The 23,199-nt window shown below is 35.5% G+C and overlaps 1 protein-coding gene across 8 annotated transcripts in view; it reads right to left on the bottom strand.

Annotated features, from left to right (window-relative positions):
• GPCPD1 (glycerophosphocholine phosphodiesterase 1) overlaps positions 1-23,199 on the bottom strand; it is a 109,172-nt gene that overhangs the window by 38,717 nt on the left and 47,256 nt on the right. For 3 of the 8 annotated variants that reach the window (XR_008917633.1, XR_008917634.1, XM_056823508.1), the window contains exons 14-19: positions 21,384-21,439; positions 17,983-18,048; positions 16,834-16,970; positions 10,099-10,234; positions 9,746-9,906; positions 8,803-8,938 (exon numbers count right to left, since the gene is read on the bottom strand). Coding sequence is in view for 5 of the 8 variants with exons in the window: in XM_056823508.1 (XP_056679486.1) it covers positions 8,803-8,938; positions 9,746-9,906; positions 10,099-10,234; positions 16,834-16,970; positions 17,983-18,048; positions 21,384-21,439 (692 nt within the window). In the remaining 3 variants the exon portion in view is untranslated. Of the gene's footprint in view, positions 1-6,951; positions 8,939-9,745; positions 9,907-10,098; positions 10,235-16,833; positions 16,971-17,982; positions 18,049-21,383; positions 21,440-23,199 lie in introns of those variants that run through there. The other 5 variants (XR_008917638.1, XM_056823525.1, XM_056823528.1 and 2 more) reach the window with 2 other exon arrangements.

Genomic DNA, 23,199 nt, shown 5'->3' with positions numbered 1-23,199 from the left:
TTTTTATTACAAATAAAATGTTTAGAATACTGATTATTTTTAATGAACATTATTGGTTGAATATTGAGGTCCAAAGCCAGATTATAGAGAGGTTTTATAAAAATGTCGGGAAAAAAATGCTGCAAAGGTATTTATTGTGTCTTCACAATTTTAGTCATAAAAGGAAAAACGTTAGAGGATCTTTTGAGGATGGGAGAGACATCTTTGTATTTGTAAGTTATAGGGAAGACTAGTAAAAGAATAGGGATGAGTTTTCTGAAAAAGAGGAGGAGGTTTAGGTCAGTGAGGGAATCCTGAATGGTTTATAGTATTAGAAATGCCTTAGTACCAACTTAGATCCTGGAAAAGGGTGTGGCATTTTACTATTGACAATAACCAATATATATCATCCAATCAAGATCATGATAATAATTATTTGCCAATCTCCAGGAACACTCCTTCAGAGCCTATCTCACAGTTTTTATCACATCTCCAGTTCTTGCCTTTATACTAGGGGACTCCAACATGAATTTTTATATTCTTTCAAATACACTATGCTCAGTTCCTCAACTTACTCATTTTCCATAAAGTACCTCAAGGGACCCCATTCTGCCACCTTCTCAACTGAAATTCTTACATATTTCACCAAAAATAATTTAGGCTATTCACAAGGCTCCCTCCCTCTCTCTTCCTCATCTTAAATTATTCAGATGCCTTCCCCTACTATAACCATCATCTTTCTTTCCAGGGTGAGCCCTTCTACATTCACAAGTGATGCTATTCCACCATCCCACTTCATCATCTACATTCTTACTATCTCCAACACTCACTGCGTACTGGCTATTTCCCTAATGCTTACAAATATATCATGTCTCCTACCCATTAAAAGAAAAACAAAAAAAAAATCTCATTTAATCCACCCATCCCCTCCCTTTTATGGCTAAGCTTGAGGCCAACTATAATCACTACCTCCATTCCTTTCCCCTCAACTCTCTATAGTCTAACTTTCTATCTCAATCTTTAACTGAAATAGCTCTCTCCAAAGTTAACCATAATCTCTGAAATGCCAAATCTAATGACCTTATCCCCAATCCTCAATCCTTGCTGACTTCCCTCCAGCTTTTTGTCCTACCAATCCCCCAATTTTCCTTAGAATCTACTCTCCATATTTTAGAGACATTTTTCTTCTGGTCTCCCTCCTCATTCTCCTTTCCAAGTCAAAACTGTTAACCATGGATATCCTTCCAAGGCTCTGTCTGTACTCTATGGTATTTACTTAATCTCATCAGCTCTGGTTCTAAGATCTACTTACCTAGTCCCAACCTATCTCCTAACATCTAGTATCACATCTTCACTACCTGTTGGGACGTCATCATTTATGTTCCCCAAAAAACTTTCCCCTCGTCTACTCTTGAAGGCATTTACCACATTCTCAGTCACTCAGATTCACAAACTTAGGTGTTATCCTTGACTTCATTCTCTCACTGCTTAATATATATTAGTTGCCAAGTCCTATCATTTCTAGCTTCACCTCTCATATATTTCCCTTTCCCTCCTGACACTACCACCATTCTGGAGTATGCTTTTAACATCTTAAACCCAGACTAGCATTCCTGGATAGCCTCCTTTCCCCTCTAGTCCATCCTCTTCCATTTAGCGATCAAAATGTTCTCCCTAAAGCACTGGCCTAACCAAGTAATCCCCCTCCCACTTTCCTTATCCCCATTCATTAATGCCAGTGATTCCTTCATATCTCCTCCAGGATGAAATATAAAATCCTTATCTGGCTTTTTAAAAATTCATTATCCGGTTTCTTCCTACCTTTCTATTTTTCTTACACTTTACTTCCATATATGTACTCTATGATCCAGTGATACTTGCCTTGAACAAGACGCTCTGGAATTTTCACTGGCTCTCACTCATGCTTAGAATGTTCCTCTTTATCTCTACTTCCTGTTTTCAAGTTTCAACTAAAATCCCACTTTCTGCAAAGTGGCTTTTCCTAATCCCCCTTAGTGTTAATGCCTTCCCCACTGTAATTAACTCCAATTTAAAATTATAATCTTTGTGGTTAGTTTGCATGCTGTTGCACTATATGCACTATGTTGGGAACCAGGACTATTTTTGCATTTCCTTATATTCCCAGCTTTAGCACAGTGACTAGGCACATAGAAATTTTTAAGTGCTTGTTGACTTGACCCTCACACAGGATTGTTGACTATACTGGAGTTATCATCTGTGGACCTAATGTTGTTTGGTCTGTTCCTGAGCTTCACAGCCCTATTCCTAGAGCAACACACTGCGAACCACAGAAACGTGGTATAACTCACCATATAGACCAGATCTTTTAGACAGACTACTCTGCAAAAAGGAGGGAAAGCCTAGCATTTCCTTTATCCTTAAATATCTTTTTCTTTTTTCTTTTTATAGTGGCACCTTCGAGGAAGCTTGAAAGAAGATTTTAGTTTTATTCTTGTTTTAAATTTTTGGTTCAGCTAAAGCCCTAAAACAATTTAAATGGAAATTCCTCTGGAAGATCTTAGAACTTCAACATGGGATGAAATATGATAGAATCACTATCTACAAGAGTTCCCATTTTCTTCCATGATATAAGTTACAGAACTCTTTCATTGAAAAGTGACAAAGTTCTCCCTGAAGCTTAATTGGCACCAGGCAAAAGTTAAAGCTAGGCCAAATGCAGCTTCCTTGTAGCTTCTGACATATCAACATGAATTTTTGCTCCTCTAAGAACATTAAAAAAGAATTGTCTTTTGGGATTTGAGCCAACTAAGAGCTGGTTGGGTATCACAAATCACTGTCAGTCACCACATCTTGCTCTGCTAGCTAAATAATAAAAGGGTTTATGCTAAGTTAATTTGAGTGTTAAAAAATCCTGGAACATCCTTTCTTTGCTACAACTAAGTAAAGGTCCTTTCATTAACTGCTGAATGACAAAGGACTGCCTCATTTTGTTCCAACATAAAACTTGACTTATCAACGTACCAGGATGAATCAAGCCACCTGACAGTTTCCATTACCATCTTCCTCCTCTAATTCGGAAGAACACAGCAGACAATATTAGAAGCAGAGGGGAAAACAAGATAAGAAGGCACTTAGAAGTTCTTATTAGAATTAGAAGATAAGCTCCCTGTAATGTAAAAATTCTATAGCAAAGCATTAGAAAATCTGTTTAGGAAGGTGGGTAGGGTTTTGATTGTGGAAGATTTGTGGAAGAGGGTGAGGAGATATGGTAAGAAGTGTGGATAAGGCAGTAGCAAAATTTCATAGCTGAAGAGACTTATTATATTTCACTCCAATAAGAAAAACCTCATTTCTTAACTGAAAACTTTCCATTTCAAATTAAAGTTTAAAGAAATAGCAAAATATTCAAAAGCTAAACATTCAAACAACTTTCAAAATAGACAAAATTAAATTTCAATATTGAGGAGGTTATTTGCTCTGGACTTCATCCCTAAAGTTCCATTTTGATGCTTCTTCATGGTAGAATTGCTCTCATGTCTTGATACTTACAAGCCCTACAATGTTGAAAAAATTCCCTTACGAACTCAGCAATAACTCTCTCATCTGAGGGCTAACCTATAAAAGTTTAAAGAGGGTTTGTCCCTAAAAAGTGGGTCCACAAACAGGTGATGAAATTGTTCAAACACAGCAACTAATAAGGATTATTTACTTAGGTAGGGAAGGGTTGTCATTGATATTGGTATGGAGTTTATCCTCCCTCTGAAAGTTCAATTACCTTCCAAAATTCTCAATTATTACTAATGGCATAACTATGCTTCTAGTAACTTGAGTTCATAGATTTTGTGGCATCTAGACCTCACAATTGCTCCACTTAGCCATTCAATTAATAAATCTTGCTATTTCTATCTTCACAACATCTCTTATACATTGCCTTTATAAACAGAACCACATGCCCATCTACTCAGGACAAATTCTCATTACCTTTCACATCAATCATTGCAATAATCTAATTAGTCTCCCTCCTTTCAAGTTCCTCTCTATTCTATTCCATTCTCTGTATCATTATCCAAAGTGATTTTCCTAATGCTTAAGCTAAGGCCTATCACATCACCTCAGGTCTGGACTGTTATAATAGCTGGCTGCTGGGTTAGCTTGTAAAGTCTTTCCCTGTTCCTGTCCATTCTCCATTCAGGTACTAAAAGCTTTTTTCCCCAAAATGCAGGTCTGATCATACCATCCCCTTAAAACTCCATTGGCTCCCTATTGCCTCCAAGAATATAAAATGCTCTATTTGGCATTCATAACTTGGTCTCTTTCTACATCATTCTTCCTAACATGTACTCTTCAATTAAATGGCATTGATTTATTGACTGTTCCACAAATGGGAACACCCCCCCTCTCTCAGCACTGTTTGTCCTTCTTGCCTGGAATACTCCCCCTCTTCCACGCTGACCTCCCTTGGTTTACTTAAGTCTCAATTAAATCCCACTTTCGTTCATAACCCTGCAATTTCGATGTATTCCTTCTTTTATTTCCCATTTATCCTGTCTATAGCTTGTTCTGTTTATATTTGTTAGCATGTAGTCTCAGCTTCTTGAGGGTGGAGACTATCTTTTGGCTCTTTTTGTTTCCCCAGTGCTCAACATGGTGCCTAGCACACAGTAGGCACTTAATGTTTATCAAATGAATGAAAAGAATCAAATGTAAACTACTACTTGGCATTCAACTGCTCTTCCCAACCTCCCACCTTATCCTGCTAGTCTAAATCAAATTACTCTTTTTTTTTTTTTAATGTAGTCTATAATTCAGGCAAAAAGGTCCTGTTGCAGGTCCTCATACCTGACCACTCATCTCTAAAGTCTGTGCCTTTTCAATGACTATCTCAAAACCTGGAATGCTTCCCTTCCCCTACAGATTCCAGGCTTCTTTTTTTTTTTTTTAAATAAACCCTTACCTTCCGTCTTGGAGTCAATACTGTGTATTGGCTCCAAAGCAGAAGAGTGGTAAGGGCTAGGCAATGGGGGTCAAGTGACTTGCCCAGTCACACAGCTGGGAAGCGTCTGAGGCCAGATTTGAACCTTCTGTCTCTAGGCCTGACTCTCAATCCACTGAGCTACCCAGCTGCCCCCCCCCTCCCCAGCTTCTTTTTAAGGTGAACACCACACCTCCTACAAAACTAGTGCCTGTGTCCTAAAAACGTAAGCTTGTATATTTTGCATGTTCTGGTAAATATACATGGGACTATAGATTTAGAACTGAAATGGATCTTAGAAACAACTGAGTCCAACTCTCTCTTTTTCTAGAGATGGAAACTGAAGGCCAGATTTACTCTGGCCGAATCAGCTAAGTGTCTAAAGTAGAAGTTAATGATGTTGTCTCTCCCCCACTCCAACTCCCAGCCCCATGGAACATAAGCTTATTGTAGGTAAGTATTGTTTTCATTTTTTGATTTTGTATTTCCAGCACAGTGGCTGACCACACAAGGTATTTAATAAATGCTAGTTGATAGAGAAAGGAAAGGTACAAATGAATATGTACCATAGAACATCATGAATTTGAAGACATAAAGAGGCACTGTTACTTAAAAAATTTGATGCAGTGATTTAAATTCTACTCACACAACTCTAAATAAATGCAAAATTACTCTTCAAACTGCATTCTTTCCTTAATTTACTCCAAATGTAAATTTCTTTCCTTCCCACCTACGTTTCCATAGGATCCCAAGATTCATGGTGGAATACATGGCTCACACAAGTTACAAAGTCAACATAGCCACAAAAGAACTCTGCTTTTCTCCAAGTTCTCCACTTTATCTAACTATTACTTTCCCCCCACCCCACTCTCAGGGTTGATACCTTAGTGCTATCCTTAATTCCTCATTCCCACCACACTTATCTAATGCTTTGCCAGGTCTTGTTTCTACAGACACATTTCCTATATATAAAGAGCCCCTCCTGTCCACTGACACAACTACTGCCCTAGTCTCAGACTCCATTCTCCTATGCCTGCACTATGGTATTGCAGCTTTCTGGTCAGTCTCTATGGTTCAAGTCTCTCCTCACCACAATCTATCAACTCAATTGAAGTAATTTTCCTGAAGTGCTGGTTTGTCACTCCCTAACTCAAACTCCAAGAGATCCTTGTTTCCTCAAAATAAAGTATTAAAATGATGTTTAGGGGGCAGCTAGAGTGGCTCAAGTGGATGAAGAGCCAGGTCCCAAAACAAGAGAGCCAGAAGGCAGAAAGATCTAAGTTCAAATTTGGCTTCAAACATATTATTAGCTATGACCCTGGCATTTTCACTTAACCTGTTTGTCTCAGTATCCTCCACAGCAAAATGGAGTAACTAGCACCTAACTTGTAGGATTTTTATGAGTATCAAGTGACCTAAATTTGTGTTATATAGATGCTTATTCCCATCTTCCACATAGTCTATGATCCAACTACCTTTGTTTTCTTGCTATTTCTCTCATACACCATTCCATTGCCTGATCCCAGATTGTCCACTGTACCTAGAATGATCTCCTTCCTCACCTCTACCTCCTAAATTATTTCAGGACTTCAAATTCCATCTTTTTAAGTAAATCTTTGCAGCTAGTCTCCACAGTTGGCAGAACCCTTTCTCTGAAATTACCTTTCATTTTTACATTGAAAATATTTTCTGTATTCAATTATTTGTGTTCTTGTCTTCTCCCATCAGAACGTGAACTCCATGTTTGGGAATTTTACCATCTACCCACAAACCAAAGTTAAATTATGGCATAGGAATTGTATGTGACATTAAAAAAAAAAGTGACAAATGAAGCACATATAATTCTTTCCTGACTAGGAACCTAAAAGTTTCTAAAATTGTCCCTAAATGAGAGTTAACTTTAAAAATGCTGCCTAGTGCCAATCCCTTTATAGAAAATGGAATTGTCTATAAAATATCAATAAATAAAAATAAACAAATGTTTAGGTTTTGTAAAGAAAATGATTGTTCTTTTATAGTTTCGTTTTAGATTTTTCTAAATTTTAATTTATTTTAATTTTATTAATAGTATTTAATTTGAAATCTGAATTGCAGTCAATATACACTGATGAATGCATAAACCCTGGACATCAAATAATATGCAGAAAATAAACTAGATGCAAGATAAGCCATGCCTTTCAGAGATAGCGTCTCATATTTTCAATTTGCTTTCACAGAAATTCCATGAAACAGAATCTATGAAAACATCTTCATGATATATTTTATAATAAAATAAATCTATCATTTATCATATTTATAAGTTACATTTGTGTCTTAACAATCTCCTACCAATGAAAAAACCTTACAAGTATTAATCTAAGGACATGCATATATATTTAGCAAGAGCTTATACATGATATTTATAAATAAATTATAAACATGATATATATATATATATATAAGCCAATGAAAACAGAACTGAGATTTCAGATTTCATTTGAAAACAATTAGCACACAAAGACATAGGAATGTACACATGTGTGTACACATACATGTGTACACACATGTGCAGGTGGCACACAAGCACAGAGGCGCACACATACATAGAGGATGGCATATAATAAATACAGCCAGTTCTCAATTGACAGAAGTGGACCATTTCTCAGACCTTCCCATCCCCATCCCCAATAAAGCTTTCATAAGACCCAGCGCCTAGGCCCCACAGCCTAATGGGCTTCAGTGCCTAGAGAGGGGGATCCCTGGCACAAGAAAACAGCAACTGCTATCACCCACCTATAGTTGCCTCAACACCTGCCTCTTCAGGAGCCTACCTCCTCCCTTCCCTGCAGACTGCCTGCTAGGGAGCTGTTGCAAATTTACATAAAGCGAGAACTGTCTATATTAGTAAGACTTAAAATGGTGAGCATATTTAAATTGCCTAAAAATAGGCAATTTTTCAGCAACAAAACATTTTTTAGTCCTTATCACCTTCTTACATTTACCCAGCACCACAGGATGCAAGGACTTAATGGTAAACATGTATAATATTTCATGCTTAAAACCTCAAGCATGCATTTGGCAGAATTTATACATCATGTGATCTGTTTCACTTAGGATATGTACAATAATTTTTTTTAAGTTGCAGAAATGTCTTCAATAACTGATTTATATTTTAGAGATTAAATTATCTGCTGCATTTAAAAGTTGATAAGTTGATGCAAAACAATTTTTGGAGGTGTTATACAAATTCACTTTTTTTTTTTTTTTACATAAGCAAATATATGGCAAGGTAGGAAAATGGCAGCAGCCTAAAGGTTTATATCTAATAAAAACATTTTATGTTCTTGACAATCCACATAAGAAACATACACAGATGGCACAAATATTTGTGCTGTTGGAACCACCAGTGCAAATGCATGCATTTGAGGTACTTTTTTTATTCATGGTCAGGTATAATTTTATGCATAGTCATTTTCCTCAAGTATTTATGAATTTAGATCTCCTCAAAGAAAAAGATAAATAACAAGTATGTCAATATTATGTATTATTTTTAAAGATTCCAAAATGCTACTCTTTTAATTTAAAAATGCTTAAAGTTATTTGAATGTCTGTTTTCTTAATTTTTCCCCCCATAGGTGGGGAATCTTTAAGAAAATTATACCTGATCAAAAGAATTTTAAATTCTAGCAAAAACTAGTGGAATAGTAAAATACTTAGTTATTGCTTCATTTGGACTGAGAAAAGCCAAAAGGAATTGATAAGCAGTGCTGAATGAAGAAAACGATATATCCCAAATAGCAATATCCAACCCTTCAAGACCTCCGAGCAATAAAAAATTAAGCATTCTGTACATTATCTACCCTGTTTGTTAAACTATTTTTATGACATACACACGAAGCTGATGAAAGAGAAAAATGGCGAACAGTGGGACATGTGCAACTCTTGAGTTCTGGTAATTCTTTCTTTAGACGCTCCAGTTGCTCTACCTGAAATATATTTGGCTGTTCAGGCATCGAATCATATATCCTATGAAAGTAAAAAAATATATAAATAAAATTATTATGATTTCATGATTTTCACAGAACTTGTATGATTTAACTATTTCATTTAAAACTCAATTATAAGAAAAATATTTCTAGAAACTTAAAAAAACATTTTCTTAGAGAAAAAGAATGTCTATTAATTCCAAAAATTTAGGACACTTATGGTTCCTTTAACAAATTTAAATTAAAATATACTCCATGGCAATTAGTAAAAGAATAATGTAAAATTCTATACTATAACCGAGATTCTAAACTTTACCAATATTTATTAATTTCTTAGAAACTATTCATAATATTTGTTATATTAGGAAACTTGAAAGTAATATGAATAGAGGGAAGAAGTTTCTGTAAATAGTTATATTCTTGAAAAGTTTCAAGTCACTAATAACCTTATTCTTCCCAACTATCCTTCTTGGTAACTCAAATATGACTTCCCACTAATTTATTAAAACTTTTTAGTCTTCTAATTTTCATTATTTTGCTGGAGTAATAGAAAAAGTTCTGAAGTTTAAATCAGTAGAATCTAAATTTATACATATATATATACATATAAAAAACAATTAAAAGCAGATTAAACAATTTTCTCAATTTATATTGAGACTTCATTTAATTTAGACAATTCTTTGTCTTCATATGTAAAATATTTTATTCTAGCCATTGCAGAATGACTACAAAAGACATTGAAATAAATCTTATGGCAAGATATACTTAATTATATTTTTTAAACATCTCTTTAATAAACAAAACTAAGTATTCCTTGGTGGGAAAATTTTCATAAAACACACAATACCTGTCATAGATTAGACCATGAACACCATAATCCCTCAGCTTCTTTCTGTTTTCATGCTCATTGTTATCATCACCCCAACAGAATATTACTAAACCCTTAGATTTCGCCTCATCAATATGTGACAGATTCTTAAGAAGGTCTTCAGTATGTGCACATATTCCCTAAAGAGAAAATTCTTGGTTAACAAAAAAAAAGAAAAATCAAATATAACATACACTATACTTTTCAAATCCCTATGGGTCAAACTTGAATTTTATAGCATTCAACTACTTTCCAGTCAGAGGCAAATTAAATCATGATTATTTTAACATATTTTTTCTATTTTCATTCCCTAAAAATAAATTATAACTCACCAGCAAATTTTCAAACTGTGCAAAACTCATTGCAATGGAAGTTGTCCGAGATCTTAGATCCATTAGTTCAGGATAAATTTCAGATTTTCCTTGAGTCAAAAACAAAACGGGAAACTTGTTTTGCTTGTTTCGAATCCTGTAATAGATATTTTTCAAGTAGTAAGACATAACGATTGGTAAATGAAAAAAACAAAGTACATGACTATATCTCTAATCTAAAGGGGAACATCTTCTGCATTGGTTACTCTTTCTGCTCAGACATTAATTTGAACCCTTCATGTTCTCTCTCGCCTAAACTATTTTAATTGTCAACCTTCTTTTAGTATCTCCACTCTCCAATAAATCCACTAGATCATCTCCAAAATTTTGATTGTGGTATGCACTTAATGTCAAGAATCGAGGAAATCTTCTAACCTTTTGATGATATGGGAATTGGCATGGCACAAAGTGATAGGATAAGAAAACATACAATTAATCAACATTTATTAAATCACTTATGTAACAGACTATATTATATTAAGTACTGGAGACACAAAAAGAGATAAAAGACCTCAAGGAGCTTACAATTTAGATAGACAACATGCAAACATACAAAGCAACCTATATATAGAACAGTTCAGGAGCAGAGAAGGGAGAGTGTTCCAAAAATAGGGAACAGCCAGAGAAATTGCCCAAAGCCAAGAGATGGAATGCCTTGTTTGTGGAACAGCTAGATCAGTGACACTAGACTGAAAAGTCTATAATGGGAAGCAAAATGTAAGAAGACTTGAAAAGTAGAATGAGCTAACTTATGAAAGGTTTTAATATGCAGAGCATTTTTAATCTGATCTTAAAGGAAATAAGGAACAAAAACTCTGGGAGTTTATTAAGTAGGGGGAATATGGCCAGACCTGTACTTTAGGAAAATAAATTTAGTATGTGAATGGATTGCAGTGGGGAGAAGACTGAGGCAGGCAGACCCATCAACAGGTTCACTGCAATAATCCAAGCCACTATAACAGTGGCAACGTTACAATAAAAAAGGTTGTCTCTTTGAGAGATGTTGCAAACGTAAAATTAACAGGCCTCAGCAACATTTTGGCTATAGGGTGTAAGAGAAAGTGAGAAGTTGAGGACGACTTCTAGGTTATAAACCTAAGGGACCAGGGAGATGGTGTTGGCCTCTGCAGTAACAGGGAAGATAAAGATGTCCGCTAAAGATCCAATTTGAGATATCTGAAAGGCTAGGAGATGTGAGATTGGAAGCCAGCAAAAGATTACAGCATAAGTAGATTTCAGAATCCTCAACAGAGAGGTAATTAAATCCATGAGAGCTGAAGGGATAAACCACTAAGTGAAGTAGTACAGAGAAAGAAGAGAGGAGGGCCCAAAAGAAAAGAGAGGAACTCCTATGGTTAGAGGGTGTAATATGAATGGGAATCCTACAAAGGAGACATATAAGGAACAGTCAGAGAGAAAAACCAGGAGAAAATGGTATCCCATAAACCTAACAAATAGAAAGCTTCTAGGAGATCATCATGAGAAGAAAGTATCAAGAAGAAGAAAGTAATCAACAGTGTCAAAGGCTTCAGAATGGTCATGGAGAATGAGGATTCAGAAAAGGATTGAATTTGTAAACTAAGATATCATTATTAACTTTGGAGAGCACAGTTTCAGTAGAGTGCCAGAGTAAAAGGCTAGAGTGTCAGAGTAAAAGGCAAGAGAGAAAAGAATAAAGGCACTTACTATTGATGGCTTGTTCAAAGAGTTCAACTTCAAAAGGCAGAACACAAACTGGTTGGTTAAGTGAGGTTGGAAGGATCAAATTCGGGTTTTTTCAAGATGGGGTGACATAGGTATGTTTGTGGACAATAGAAAATGAACCAGTGGAAAAGGAAAGATTGAAATAAGTGAAAGAGAGGGATTCAGGGAGGTAACAATCTATTGTAGGAAAGAAGAAAGGATGACCTTGGTAAGGAGAATAAGGTCACTTTATCATGTTAAGACAGGGGTGAAGAACAGAAAGTAGGAGAAGACACCTGAGTCATAGGAGTTAGGGAAAAGGGGAGAAGGAGCTTATAGCAAATGATCTCAATTTTTTTTTTAAATATAAGAGAAGGATCCCAGGTAAGAAATAGGCAGAAGAGAAGTCATGGAAGGTTTGTAAAGGAAGAAACTTGTAAGTGCCAAGGTAGAGAGTAGGATAGTAAGTTGATAAAGAAGGTAGATATAGAATTGTCTAGCAATCATGAAGGTCTAGGTGATGTTGTATAGCAAATCTGTAGTGGATCTAGTTAGAATAGCTGCAAGATTTTGTCCATTTTTATTCAATAATATGTATGTAGGAACAGTGGAAATGATCCAAGTCTGAGTGTAACTGATGATATAACAGGGCTAGAAATTCAAAAGAAGGCAGGGTAGAGTTGAACTAGCACACTAAGAGAGATCAAGGGAAGAAGAGAGTGGCTAATACAGGGGAAATGGCCTGGGAGAGAAAACTAAGGGGTCAGGGGATTGGAGGTCATGATACAGATAAAGAGTGAGGTTTTATAAAGGAAAGCAAGACGGGTGATAATCCAAAAGGACATGGTCAGATAAAAGGATTTAAGATTTTTTTCCCATATTTTCAATGTGAAAACAATTTTTTAGCGTTCTTTTGCTTAGTTTTGAGTTCTAAATTCTCTCCCTTCTTCTGACTCTCCCTCTCTCCTCTCCTCTCCTCCCTCCTCACTGAGACAGTAAACAATTTGATATAGATTTTACATGTGTAATCACGTAAAACATGGAATGATAAAGTTAGAAGCCAGATTATATGGGGTTGAGAGTGAGAAGACTGAAGGCACCTATTTTGGATGGCCTGTTCAAAGAGTTCAGTTTCAAAAGGCAAAAGAGAAATAGGTTGCTTAAGTGGAGTTACAAGGATCAAGTGAGGGTTTTTCCAAGATCATTAATTTTGTGGAAAAGATTCCAAATAAAAAACAAAAGAAAGAAAATATATTATGTCTGTTTGGATCAAGCGTGATCTTTCTGGTTCTTTCTTGGAACACAGATGGCATTTTTTTACTATGAGTCTCTGGGATTGTCTTGGATCATTGCATTGCTGAGAATTAGGTCACTCATAGTTGTCCATCAAGAAGTTTTGTTGTCACCATGTATGATGTTCTGGTTTTACTCATTTCATTTTGCATCAATTCTTGTATGTTTTTCCAGATTTTTTCTGAGGGTTTCAGTATTCCTTAACAAAGAGGTGGTACATTTGTGAGTGATGGCAAGATCAAGGGTATGTGAATTTTAAAACTACTCCAATCTACTCAGGCCTACTTTAGAAGATCCGATTTAGCTATTTCCTGATTAGTAATAATGGAGATATTTGGTTTAACAGAATCAAGCCTTGGAAACTATACATTTCTCCACCCTACTCAGTTTAACAAGGTCAGGATGCCTGCAACATATTCAAAGATTTAATTATCTGAGGAAATGGCCTTCAACAGACATGTGCAGAAAAAGCAGACAGACCCCTGAGCTGTCCTAAGTCAAGCTAAACTATCATTGGTACAGATGAGACGCAGGAAAGTAACATAAAACCGTCTATATAAGGCATGTCACTTGCTCTCTCTCCCTCTTTCCCGGGAGAGGCAACTCTGGCTGGCAGCATGCTAAGTGTTCCGACATTTTGGTGTGGTGGCAGCTATTGTCTTGGGTTTGGCGGTGAGTTTGCCCTTGAGTTGATTCAGGTTCAGGCATCTTGGCTGAGCCCTTTAGAGTTCAGGCTGATTCCTTCCTCCTTACTTTTCAAAAACCTTATCTTCCTTAGGGGCAGCTGGGTAGCTCAGTGGATTGAGAGCCAGGCCTAGAGACGGGAGGTCCTAGGTACAAATATGACCTCAGACACTTTCTAGCTGTGTGACGCTGGGCAAGTCACTTGACCCCCACTGCCCAGCCCTTACCACTCTTCTGCCTTGGAGCCAATACACAGTATTGACTCCAAGACAGAAAGTAAGGGTTAAAAAAAAAAAAACATTATCTTCCTAGAGCCTCTGGTCTTCCTACTGGTACTAGCCAGGCGAGAGGAATCCTACACATTTTTCCTTCTTCCTTCTTCTTAATTTCTTTCCACTATAGCGATTAAATCACCATAAATTTCCAGCTGACTTGGTTAAATTTTTTTATATATTTGGGATATCCATGGTGACCAAATAATTAACATAATTTAGGTCACAACGCTAAATTATCCTTTACAGGTATGACCATCTTTTTGCATATCTGGAACTGAAGTGTAGTGGAGGAATATTTCATGGAAAGTGAGTAATCTGAGGAAGAGAGAGGTTATGGTGTTAATTACGTATGTTGATTTCAAGTCATTCCCCAATTGACAAATGGTCAAGGGATATGAATAAGCAGTTTTCAGAAGAAATAAAAACTATCAACCACATGAAAAAGTGTTCTAAATCCCTCCTGATTAGAGAAATGCAAAGTTACCACCTCACAACTAGCAGATTGGCCAATATGACAGCAAAAGAAAATTATAAATTTTGGAGGGATGTGGCAAGGTCGGGACATTACTGCATTGCTGGTGGAGTTGTGAATTGATCCGACCATTCTGGAAAACAATTTGGAACTATGCCAAAGGGCACGAAAAAGGGCACTAAAAGACTGTGCATTTTGATCCAGCCATACCACTGCTAGGTTTGTACCCCAAAGATAATAGGAAAAATTACTTGTACTTTAAAAAATATTTGTAGCTGTGCTCTTTGTGGTGGCAAAAAAATTAGAAAATATGGGGATGCCCTTAGATTGGGGAATGGCTAAACAAATTGTGGTATTTGTTGGTGATAGAATACTATTGTGCTCAAAGGAATAATGAACTGGAGGAATTCCATGTGAACTGGAATGACGTCCAGGAAGTGATTCAGAGTGAAAGGAGCAGAACCAGAAGAACATTGTACACAGAGACTGATACAATGTAGCATAATCAAATGTAATGGACTTCTATACTAGCAGCAATGCAATGATCCAGGGCAATTCTGAGGGACTTATGAGAATGAACGCTATCCACATCCAGAGAAAGAACTGTGGAACAAGAACTCATGGTTTGCTGGAGATATGATTGGGGATGTAGACTCTCAAAGATTTACTCTATTGCAAATATTAATAATATGGAAATAGGTCTTAATCATTAATACATGTAAAACCCAGTGGAATTGCTCACTGACTACAGGATTGAGCAGGGAAGAGGGAAGGAGGGAAGGGAAAGAATACAAATCATGTAACCATGGAAAAATATTCTAAATTAATTATCTAAATTTAAAAAAAAAACAATCACTAGTTGTAGCAATAAAGATGTTCATATAAAAATATTCTAAATGAAATTTTTAAAAATATGTATGTTGAAGTCTCCTAGTTTGAGAAAAACAGGAAAGGATATAGAAAATGAAGATTGAAGTAGTGGTAGGAAGAGAAAGGCAAAATGAAAGACAGTACATTATAGGCAGCATGTTATGATCACAGGGGGATATATCTGAGTTTAAAACTGAAAAAGGAAGTTAATTTCATTGCAGGAAAAAAATAAACCAAGATTTTATTTTCACAGGTCAATTTGAGAATGACTTCATTCAATATTTTAAAAATGAACTTCCTACTTTTAATTAATTTCTAAATATCCATTTAAAATTATTGAATTCTTTGCTCTGTTAATATGCTGGCTTAAAAATCACTTTCTCTCTTTCCTTTCTTAAGGAGTTTAAGAAGTGGTTCAGTTTTCCTTTCTATCCCTATCCTTTCCTGAACATTTCAATATATATTCTAATGTCCCCTTGAACACTCAGATCTCAGAAATATATTTTTACCAGCCACCCCCTAAAGTGGTCATATCTTTTTATCAACAATAACTATGCCATTTCCATGATCTTGAATGTTGAAATTCCCTATTCTGATCATGTTTTGTCTTATGTATCTCCTACTCCTTGCCTCATTCCTCCTAAACTTACTCTTTTCTTCAGTGTGACCTTCAGACATTCTAATCTACTATCCTTGCTACAGTCATATTCCAAAATGAAATCTCTTTTAAAAGGGGACATATTTAAGATATCTAGTACTAGTAGAAAACACTCAGGTTTTTGGGGGCAGCTAGGTAGCTCAGTGGATTAAGAGCCAGTCCAAGAGACTGGAGGTCCTACGTTCAAATATGGCCTCAGACACTTCCCAGCTGTGTGACCTTGGGCAAGTTACTTGATCCCCACTGCCTAGTAGCCCTTACCACTCTTCTGCCTTGGAGCCAATACACAGTATTGGCTCCAAGACAGAAGGTAAGGATTTAAATTTAAAAAATAATAATAATTTAAAAATAAACATCAGAGAGATGATGTGCCTCTTCAGTGACTCCATTGACGCCAAGATGGAAGGTAAGTGTTTAAAAAAAAAAAAAAGAAAGAAACACTCAGGTTTTGCTCAAGAGGAAAGAAAGGTGAGAGGCAGGTGGCAAACATAGCCTATATTTGGATCAATACTGATAAAGAGGCTAAGAAATAAAAAACTATAATGTCCTTTTTGTGGTTTTAATTCCACTTATCCATTTCTATGTAAATTCAAAATCTTGTAGAGACACTTTCCATCCTCTCTCCATTTCTCCTCCCATTCGTTTCCATTTACTTTTGCTTTCCCAAAGCAAGATTTAAGATAATGTGAAAAAAAAATTTAGCCTCCCCCACTCCCAAAACAAATTGTGGTTAAAATTATATTAAAGGAATTGTTACTCACATTGTGCAGACATCTGCATCAAATGAAGAAAATATAATTCTTCTATTTCCAGACTTTTCTAAAGCAATCTTTAAAATGACATCCAAGGACTGGTTCATGTCAAAAAATGCTGACAAGTTGCCATCCCATATTCCATCCTATGTAAAAAAGTATATTCAATTAAATTAGAATAATTCACATTTTGGAGTAATACATTCATTTTCACTTAAGAAATAAAAAATTTTTTAAATGATTTTTTAATTAATGACAAGCTATATTTGTAACGTTATTAAAGAATTAAAAAAATTTAAAGCTGAATGGCTCTGATCATTTTTGGTAATGCATTAATACAAAATACCCACTTTAAATATTTAATATTTAAGTCACCTTACTCTAATACATATCAACTTCTTACACAATATTATCAAAAAATAATCTGAAATACTGAACACATTTTCAGAAATCTAGAAAACACTGAATTTTGCTAAATGTCATCATCTTTCAAGAATATGACATAAAAAGGCCTGAAAAAAAATCAATCACTCCAGACATATTGAGGACCCATTAAGATAAACATTTGTCAGCCTATACATATAGTGATCATATAATCAATTGATGCTTGAAGTTTCCCAAGAAGCTAAATTGAGCAAAAGATCTCCCTGTTTATTTTTCCCTTGGGATATCATGATATCTGGTGTTCTACAAACGTTAGATGGGTGAAAGTATTTTGTAATATGGAAGTGAATTTTTATTTGTTAGTGATTAATTGCCAAGCTCTACAACCTTTTATAAAAGGAAGGCTCAAAGAAAACAGGAGAGGTAAATTTCTATTAGAATTAAAGTAGGAAGGTTTAGATAAGGCATTATCTGGCTTTGGTCAAACAGTGATGAAATAACTGAAGGGGTAATGAACATAAATCTTGCTTAGATATATCTCTGATGTAAACATTACTATCATATTATGCTATAATGCCATATTCGTCATATTTTAAGTACAGTCATTAAAATACCAACATAGGAATGTGTGCATTAATAAAAAGGTTCATTAAGTTTTATGCATGCTAAAATAAATGAAACTTTAACTCTACTTGTACAATTAGCAATTTAAAACTAAGTAACTAAATGACTGCCCAAGGTATGAAAAACATGCTAGACATAAAAATTACTTACCCTTTGTTGACAAATCCATTTTATTTCAATATTAAACCCAACATGCTCTGGCAAATCTTCCAAAACCTAAAAGGATTTTTTTTAAAGTAGGAGTATAAGATAAAGAAAATAGAAAATGATTATCATCAAAAGCAATCTTATAAGAAAGAATAACCAGAAATATAAAGCATTATTTTAAGTTTTGTGCTTCAGGAAGGATAATTTTTAATAGGTTTGCATCATTTTAGCTGGAAGCCTTTAATGTTTGCAAAGAACAATATAAATAATTCATTCTATCCTCAGAACAGTCCTAAGATATAGATGCTATGATTTCTATTTTACAGATGACAAAACAGAAGCAGGCAGATGCTAAGTGATTTGCCCATTGACACATAGTTTGTAGTTATCCAAGGCTGGTTTTGAATTCAGATCTCCCTGACTACCAAGTTCTACACACTACCACTGTGCCTGGTAATAAATTATTCTTACTAGCATAGACTCATAAACCCTTGCATTCTTAACCAATCACCACTCACACTGTGCCAAATTCAAATCCTGAGTGATTCTCAATATCTATCTTACTTTCAGAACCTACTACTAAGTGCTAGTGAGTAAAGTCATAACCCTGCTTAGATCAATTATAAATTCAGATTCTAACATCACTTGTGCCCTTAGTACTATTTGGCAGTTCTCCTTAACAGACTTTTCCACATATTCTCCACAGAAACTATTCAAACCCTTCTCATTTCTACTCATATTTTTCTGTGGCATGTCTTTCCCCTTATGTCTCATCAAAGAACCAAGTACTTTTATGCAGAATATGTTCCCCACACATCTCCACCTCTTACAATCTCAGTTCAAAATATAGCTCAGGTGCAACCTCTTTAATGTGATTTTTCTGTACTGTCCTATGTTAGTTGTCTCCCTCTTGAAATTATTTGGTATATAACTACCCGTGTTATATTAAGGAAAAAGGAAGAAGGTGAGGAGATGAGGGTGGGGAAGAGAAAGGAATAAATCTTGACCAAATACACTCTATGTACCAGGCACTGTAAATAATTTACAAATATTAACTCATCTGATCCTTACTACGACACTGGAAGGCATAGCTGCTATTATCCTCATTTTATAGTTGAAGAAACTTACAATCAACCACAACCTCTACAAAAAATATTCACAAACACATTTTGTTATCATTTAAGTAGACAGAGCTCAGGTACTAGAAACCACAATTATTTATAACTGCCTTGTATTCCCTCCTCTAATAATTCAGGAATGTTAGTACCCACTAATCCAATTAGACCCTCTATACCACCAACACCTGAGTCTTATTGTCAATTCATTTCATTTATCTATCAATTGCCCTTTATTTTTATTACAATAGCAATATTTTTTAATTCTGCCTAACTATTGTTAATACAAATCTATTTGATTAAAAGTGTGTAAAAATACGCATTAAAAAGAATTTGATGACTGAATTTTTTAGCTTTCGAAATAGAAAACTAGCTCTCATGTTTATCTTCTATAATGGTCAATGATCCTTAAAAACATGCCATATGAAGTTAAATGAGGACTGGGGGGAATAGGGACTGACTAAAATGCAGATGTTAATGTAATAACAATAATTAAAGAGGTTGTCATAATGAGGAGGAATTAGGGTTGTTCAAAACATTCTGCATATTATTTCACTTGATCCATAAGGAAACATATGGATATGTATAAATATAATTCAAAATTTTATCAAGAAATATAAGAATTATAATTCTTAAGGAATAGTACATGGTTGAAACAAATCTAAGTCAAAAGGCATTTATTAAACACTATATGCTGCACATATACTAGGTGCAGGTCTTTACAAAGAAATGCAAAAAAAGTCTCTGCCTTCAATAAATTCACATACAAATGGGAGAGATAACATGCAAATAAGTAGATACAAACAATATCTCTACCTAATAGATGGAAGCAATCTTAAGTGCAAGGCACTAGGAATTAAGCACCCACCTCCTGGGAAAAGTTGGGAGCCGAGCTTAGTCTTGAAAAAAGCTAAAGAAACTAAAAAGCAGAAGTGAAGAATGAGACCATCCCAGACAAGGGAGATGGACAGTATAAAAAGCACAGCAATAGCAGACATGTTATATGTTATATTATGTGCAAGGGAGAGTAACTGAGCCAATGAAGCTGTAGATGGCACAGACAGGAGTAAAGAATAAGGATGCTGAAAGGTTAAGGACCTAGTTTGTGAAGAACTTTAAATGTTAAAAGAGAGAAATTTGTATAGTTGGTACGGAAAAACAGGGAACTTCTCAAGTTTAATGGGAAGGAGGGTGGAAATTTTCAAGTAGCCCAACCTATGTTTCTGAAAAAAGACTGACAGCTAAGTTTTGGATGGACTAAAGTGAAGGGTAACATGAACCAAAGGAACCAATAAGCACAGCTAAGTAGAGCAGGGATTGTGTGTGAATGTAGAAAAGATAAGATCTGGCAACAGACTGGTTATGGGAACTGAGTGAGTAAAGAATTGGGGATGGTACCAATGTTTCATGCCTGGGACATTGGTGCCCTGGATAATAAGGAAACTTGGAGGATAGGAGTTTTAAAGGAAAATTTATTTCTGTTCATTAGTCACTTACTATATGTGCAGGCACTGTGCTTAAGCAGTAGGCATATAAGGAAAAGCAAAAAGAAGCCCTACTGTCAAGGAACTCATGGTCTAATGGAAAATGATAATTTTGTTACAGACATGTTGAGTTTGAGATGTCCTTAAAGGGACACCCTGTCCCTTTAACAAAAGTCAGCAGTTGGGTCATAATGAGGAGAAAGACTAAGGCTAGATAAAGAGATATATGATTCATGTGTAAAGAGTATGGATTTCTGCTGAATGTCAAAGCTGCTTCTTTTCAACTATAAAATGACACTTAAAAAATCAAACTTTTAAACAATAATTTCAGAAACATTTCTAAATTAGCTAGAGTGGGCTGAGTACCTCACATTGAAGATTATAAAATTAAACAAGGTCTCTTCCCTTAAGAACTTAGTTATTTCTTGGGGGAAGCTGGGTGGCTTAGTGAATTGAGAGTCAGGCCTAGAGATGGAAGGTCTTAGGCTCAAACCTGGCCTCAGACACTTCCCAGCTGTGTGACCCTGGGCAAGTCACTTGACCCCCATTGCCTAGCCCTTACATCTTTTCTGCCTTGGAACCAATACACAGTATTGATTCTAAGACAGAAGGTAAGGGTTTTAAAAAAAAATAGAACTTGCTTATTTCTTAAATTTATTTACTTCAATATGATTAAGAGTCAGAAGCATATATTTTAAAATAAAATAGTATAAAAGTTGTCTTTATATCAACCAAAGAATTATTCAACAAAATTTTAAGGCTATTCTTTTTATAAACATAGGCTTTGAAAAGTACAGGTACTTACCATCTGGAGAGAAGGGAATGGCTGATGTTCAGATAAACTTTCCTCCATGACTGGTTCTGAAAATTGAATTTATAAATCCATCAGTGAATAATTATACTTCATATCTGAGTCCTTTTTCTATATTAAAAAAAAAAGGTCAAAGTACTCTTAAGATAACACACTAAGTTTCATTCACAAACATATTTCCTCAAGGTTCTTTAAAAACTACAAGCCACCCACCCCATATTTATTTTCTAAAATATTTATGGAAAATAGATTCTAATATCTAACAAATATCCAACAGTATATAAAAAGGCAGTGTAATGTCATAAAAAATGAATATTGGCCTAAAAGCGAAGAAACCTGGATTCTAGCCCCATCTCTATCACTACCCTACCTCTTCACCAAGTCACCTCAGAATAGGTATAGGACAAGACACTTGAACTTTAGATTCCTCACCTGTCAAATGAGGAAATCTAGATAAAATTATTACACTGAGACTAATATTGTAACTCAATGACTAATTTGTATTTTCTATGACATAACTTGTTTAGTTCTTTTTAAAACAAATTCAATAGTTATATATATAGTTAAATTCTTCCCTTCCATCTTAGAATTATTACTATGTATTGGTTCTAAGGCAGAAGAACTACAAGAGCTAGATAATGGAGATAAAAGTAATTTTCCCAGGCACAAAGTTCGAAAGTGTATGAGGATAGATTTGAACTCAGGACCACCCACCTCCAGGCCTGGCTCTCTATATCCACTAAGTCATCTGGCTGCACTCCCCACCTACACACACACACACACACACACACACACACACACACACACACACACACACACACTCACTCACTCACTCTCTCTCAATATATTTTTAAGAGGAATCAATATACATTTATAAGTATATGCTAAGTCACAAGCATTGTGCAAACTACATGGGATATGAAAAAGAGTCCCTATTCTCAAATAAACCCCGAACCGAGTGGGAAAGACATGCAAATTGCTATGTACAAATAAGCTACAGGATGAATTAGAAACAACAGTGGGAAGTCTATTAAGGAGATGAGGACTGGCATAGACTTTATGTAGAAGGAGTAATTTTCACTGGGATTTAGAGGAAGCCAAGAAAACCAGGAGGTAGAGTTAAGGAGAAGGGAGTATTTCAAGCCCAAGGCCTGGCCAATGAAAATATCTGAAATTGGGGAAAAGAATGATTTTTTTTTAAGGAACAGCAAAATCAGTGCCTCTGGATCAGAGAATATTATGGTGGGGAAGGGGAAGGCACAAAGGTGGTTAGGAGCTTGGGAGGGATTAGATTATGAAGGGCTTTGAATGTCAAATAAAGTATTTTATATTTCATCATGAAAGCCAGAGGCATTTATGTACATTCACTGTAGTTTACTAAGTAGGGGGAGATGTGGTCAAACTGGCACTTTAGGAAGATCATCTTGACAGTTGACTGGATGAAATCAAGTCAGGAGACTTGTAACAGGTAGACCAACCAAATGGTTATGGCAATACTGTACTTGTAAGGATAAGGCCTACTCCAGGATGACAGCAATATCAGAGAAGGTTTTTCTGAGAGATGTTACAACAGTAAAATTGGCAGGTCTTAGCAACTAACTAGATATCAGAAAGGGTGGTAAAAGAGTCAAGGGTAATACACAGGTTCAAAGCCTAGGTAACTAGGAAGATGGCAGTACTCACAAAGTAATAGGAAATGGGAAAGGCTGGGAGGTAGAAGACAATGAGTTCAATTTGAAGATGGGAAAAATGGGAGCCAGCAAAAAAATTAGGACTAGATGAGAAGATCTGAAAATCACCAGCACAAAGA

Source organism: Monodelphis domestica, chromosome 1 (genome assembly GCF_027887165.1).
Source record: "Monodelphis domestica isolate mMonDom1 chromosome 1, mMonDom1.pri, whole genome shotgun sequence".
In the NCBI taxonomy this organism is placed as follows: domain Eukaryota; kingdom Metazoa; phylum Chordata; class Mammalia; order Didelphimorphia; family Didelphidae; genus Monodelphis; species Monodelphis domestica.
The sequence above is the reverse complement of the archived record's forward strand: the minus strand, read 5'-3'. Positions and strand labels throughout refer to the sequence as shown.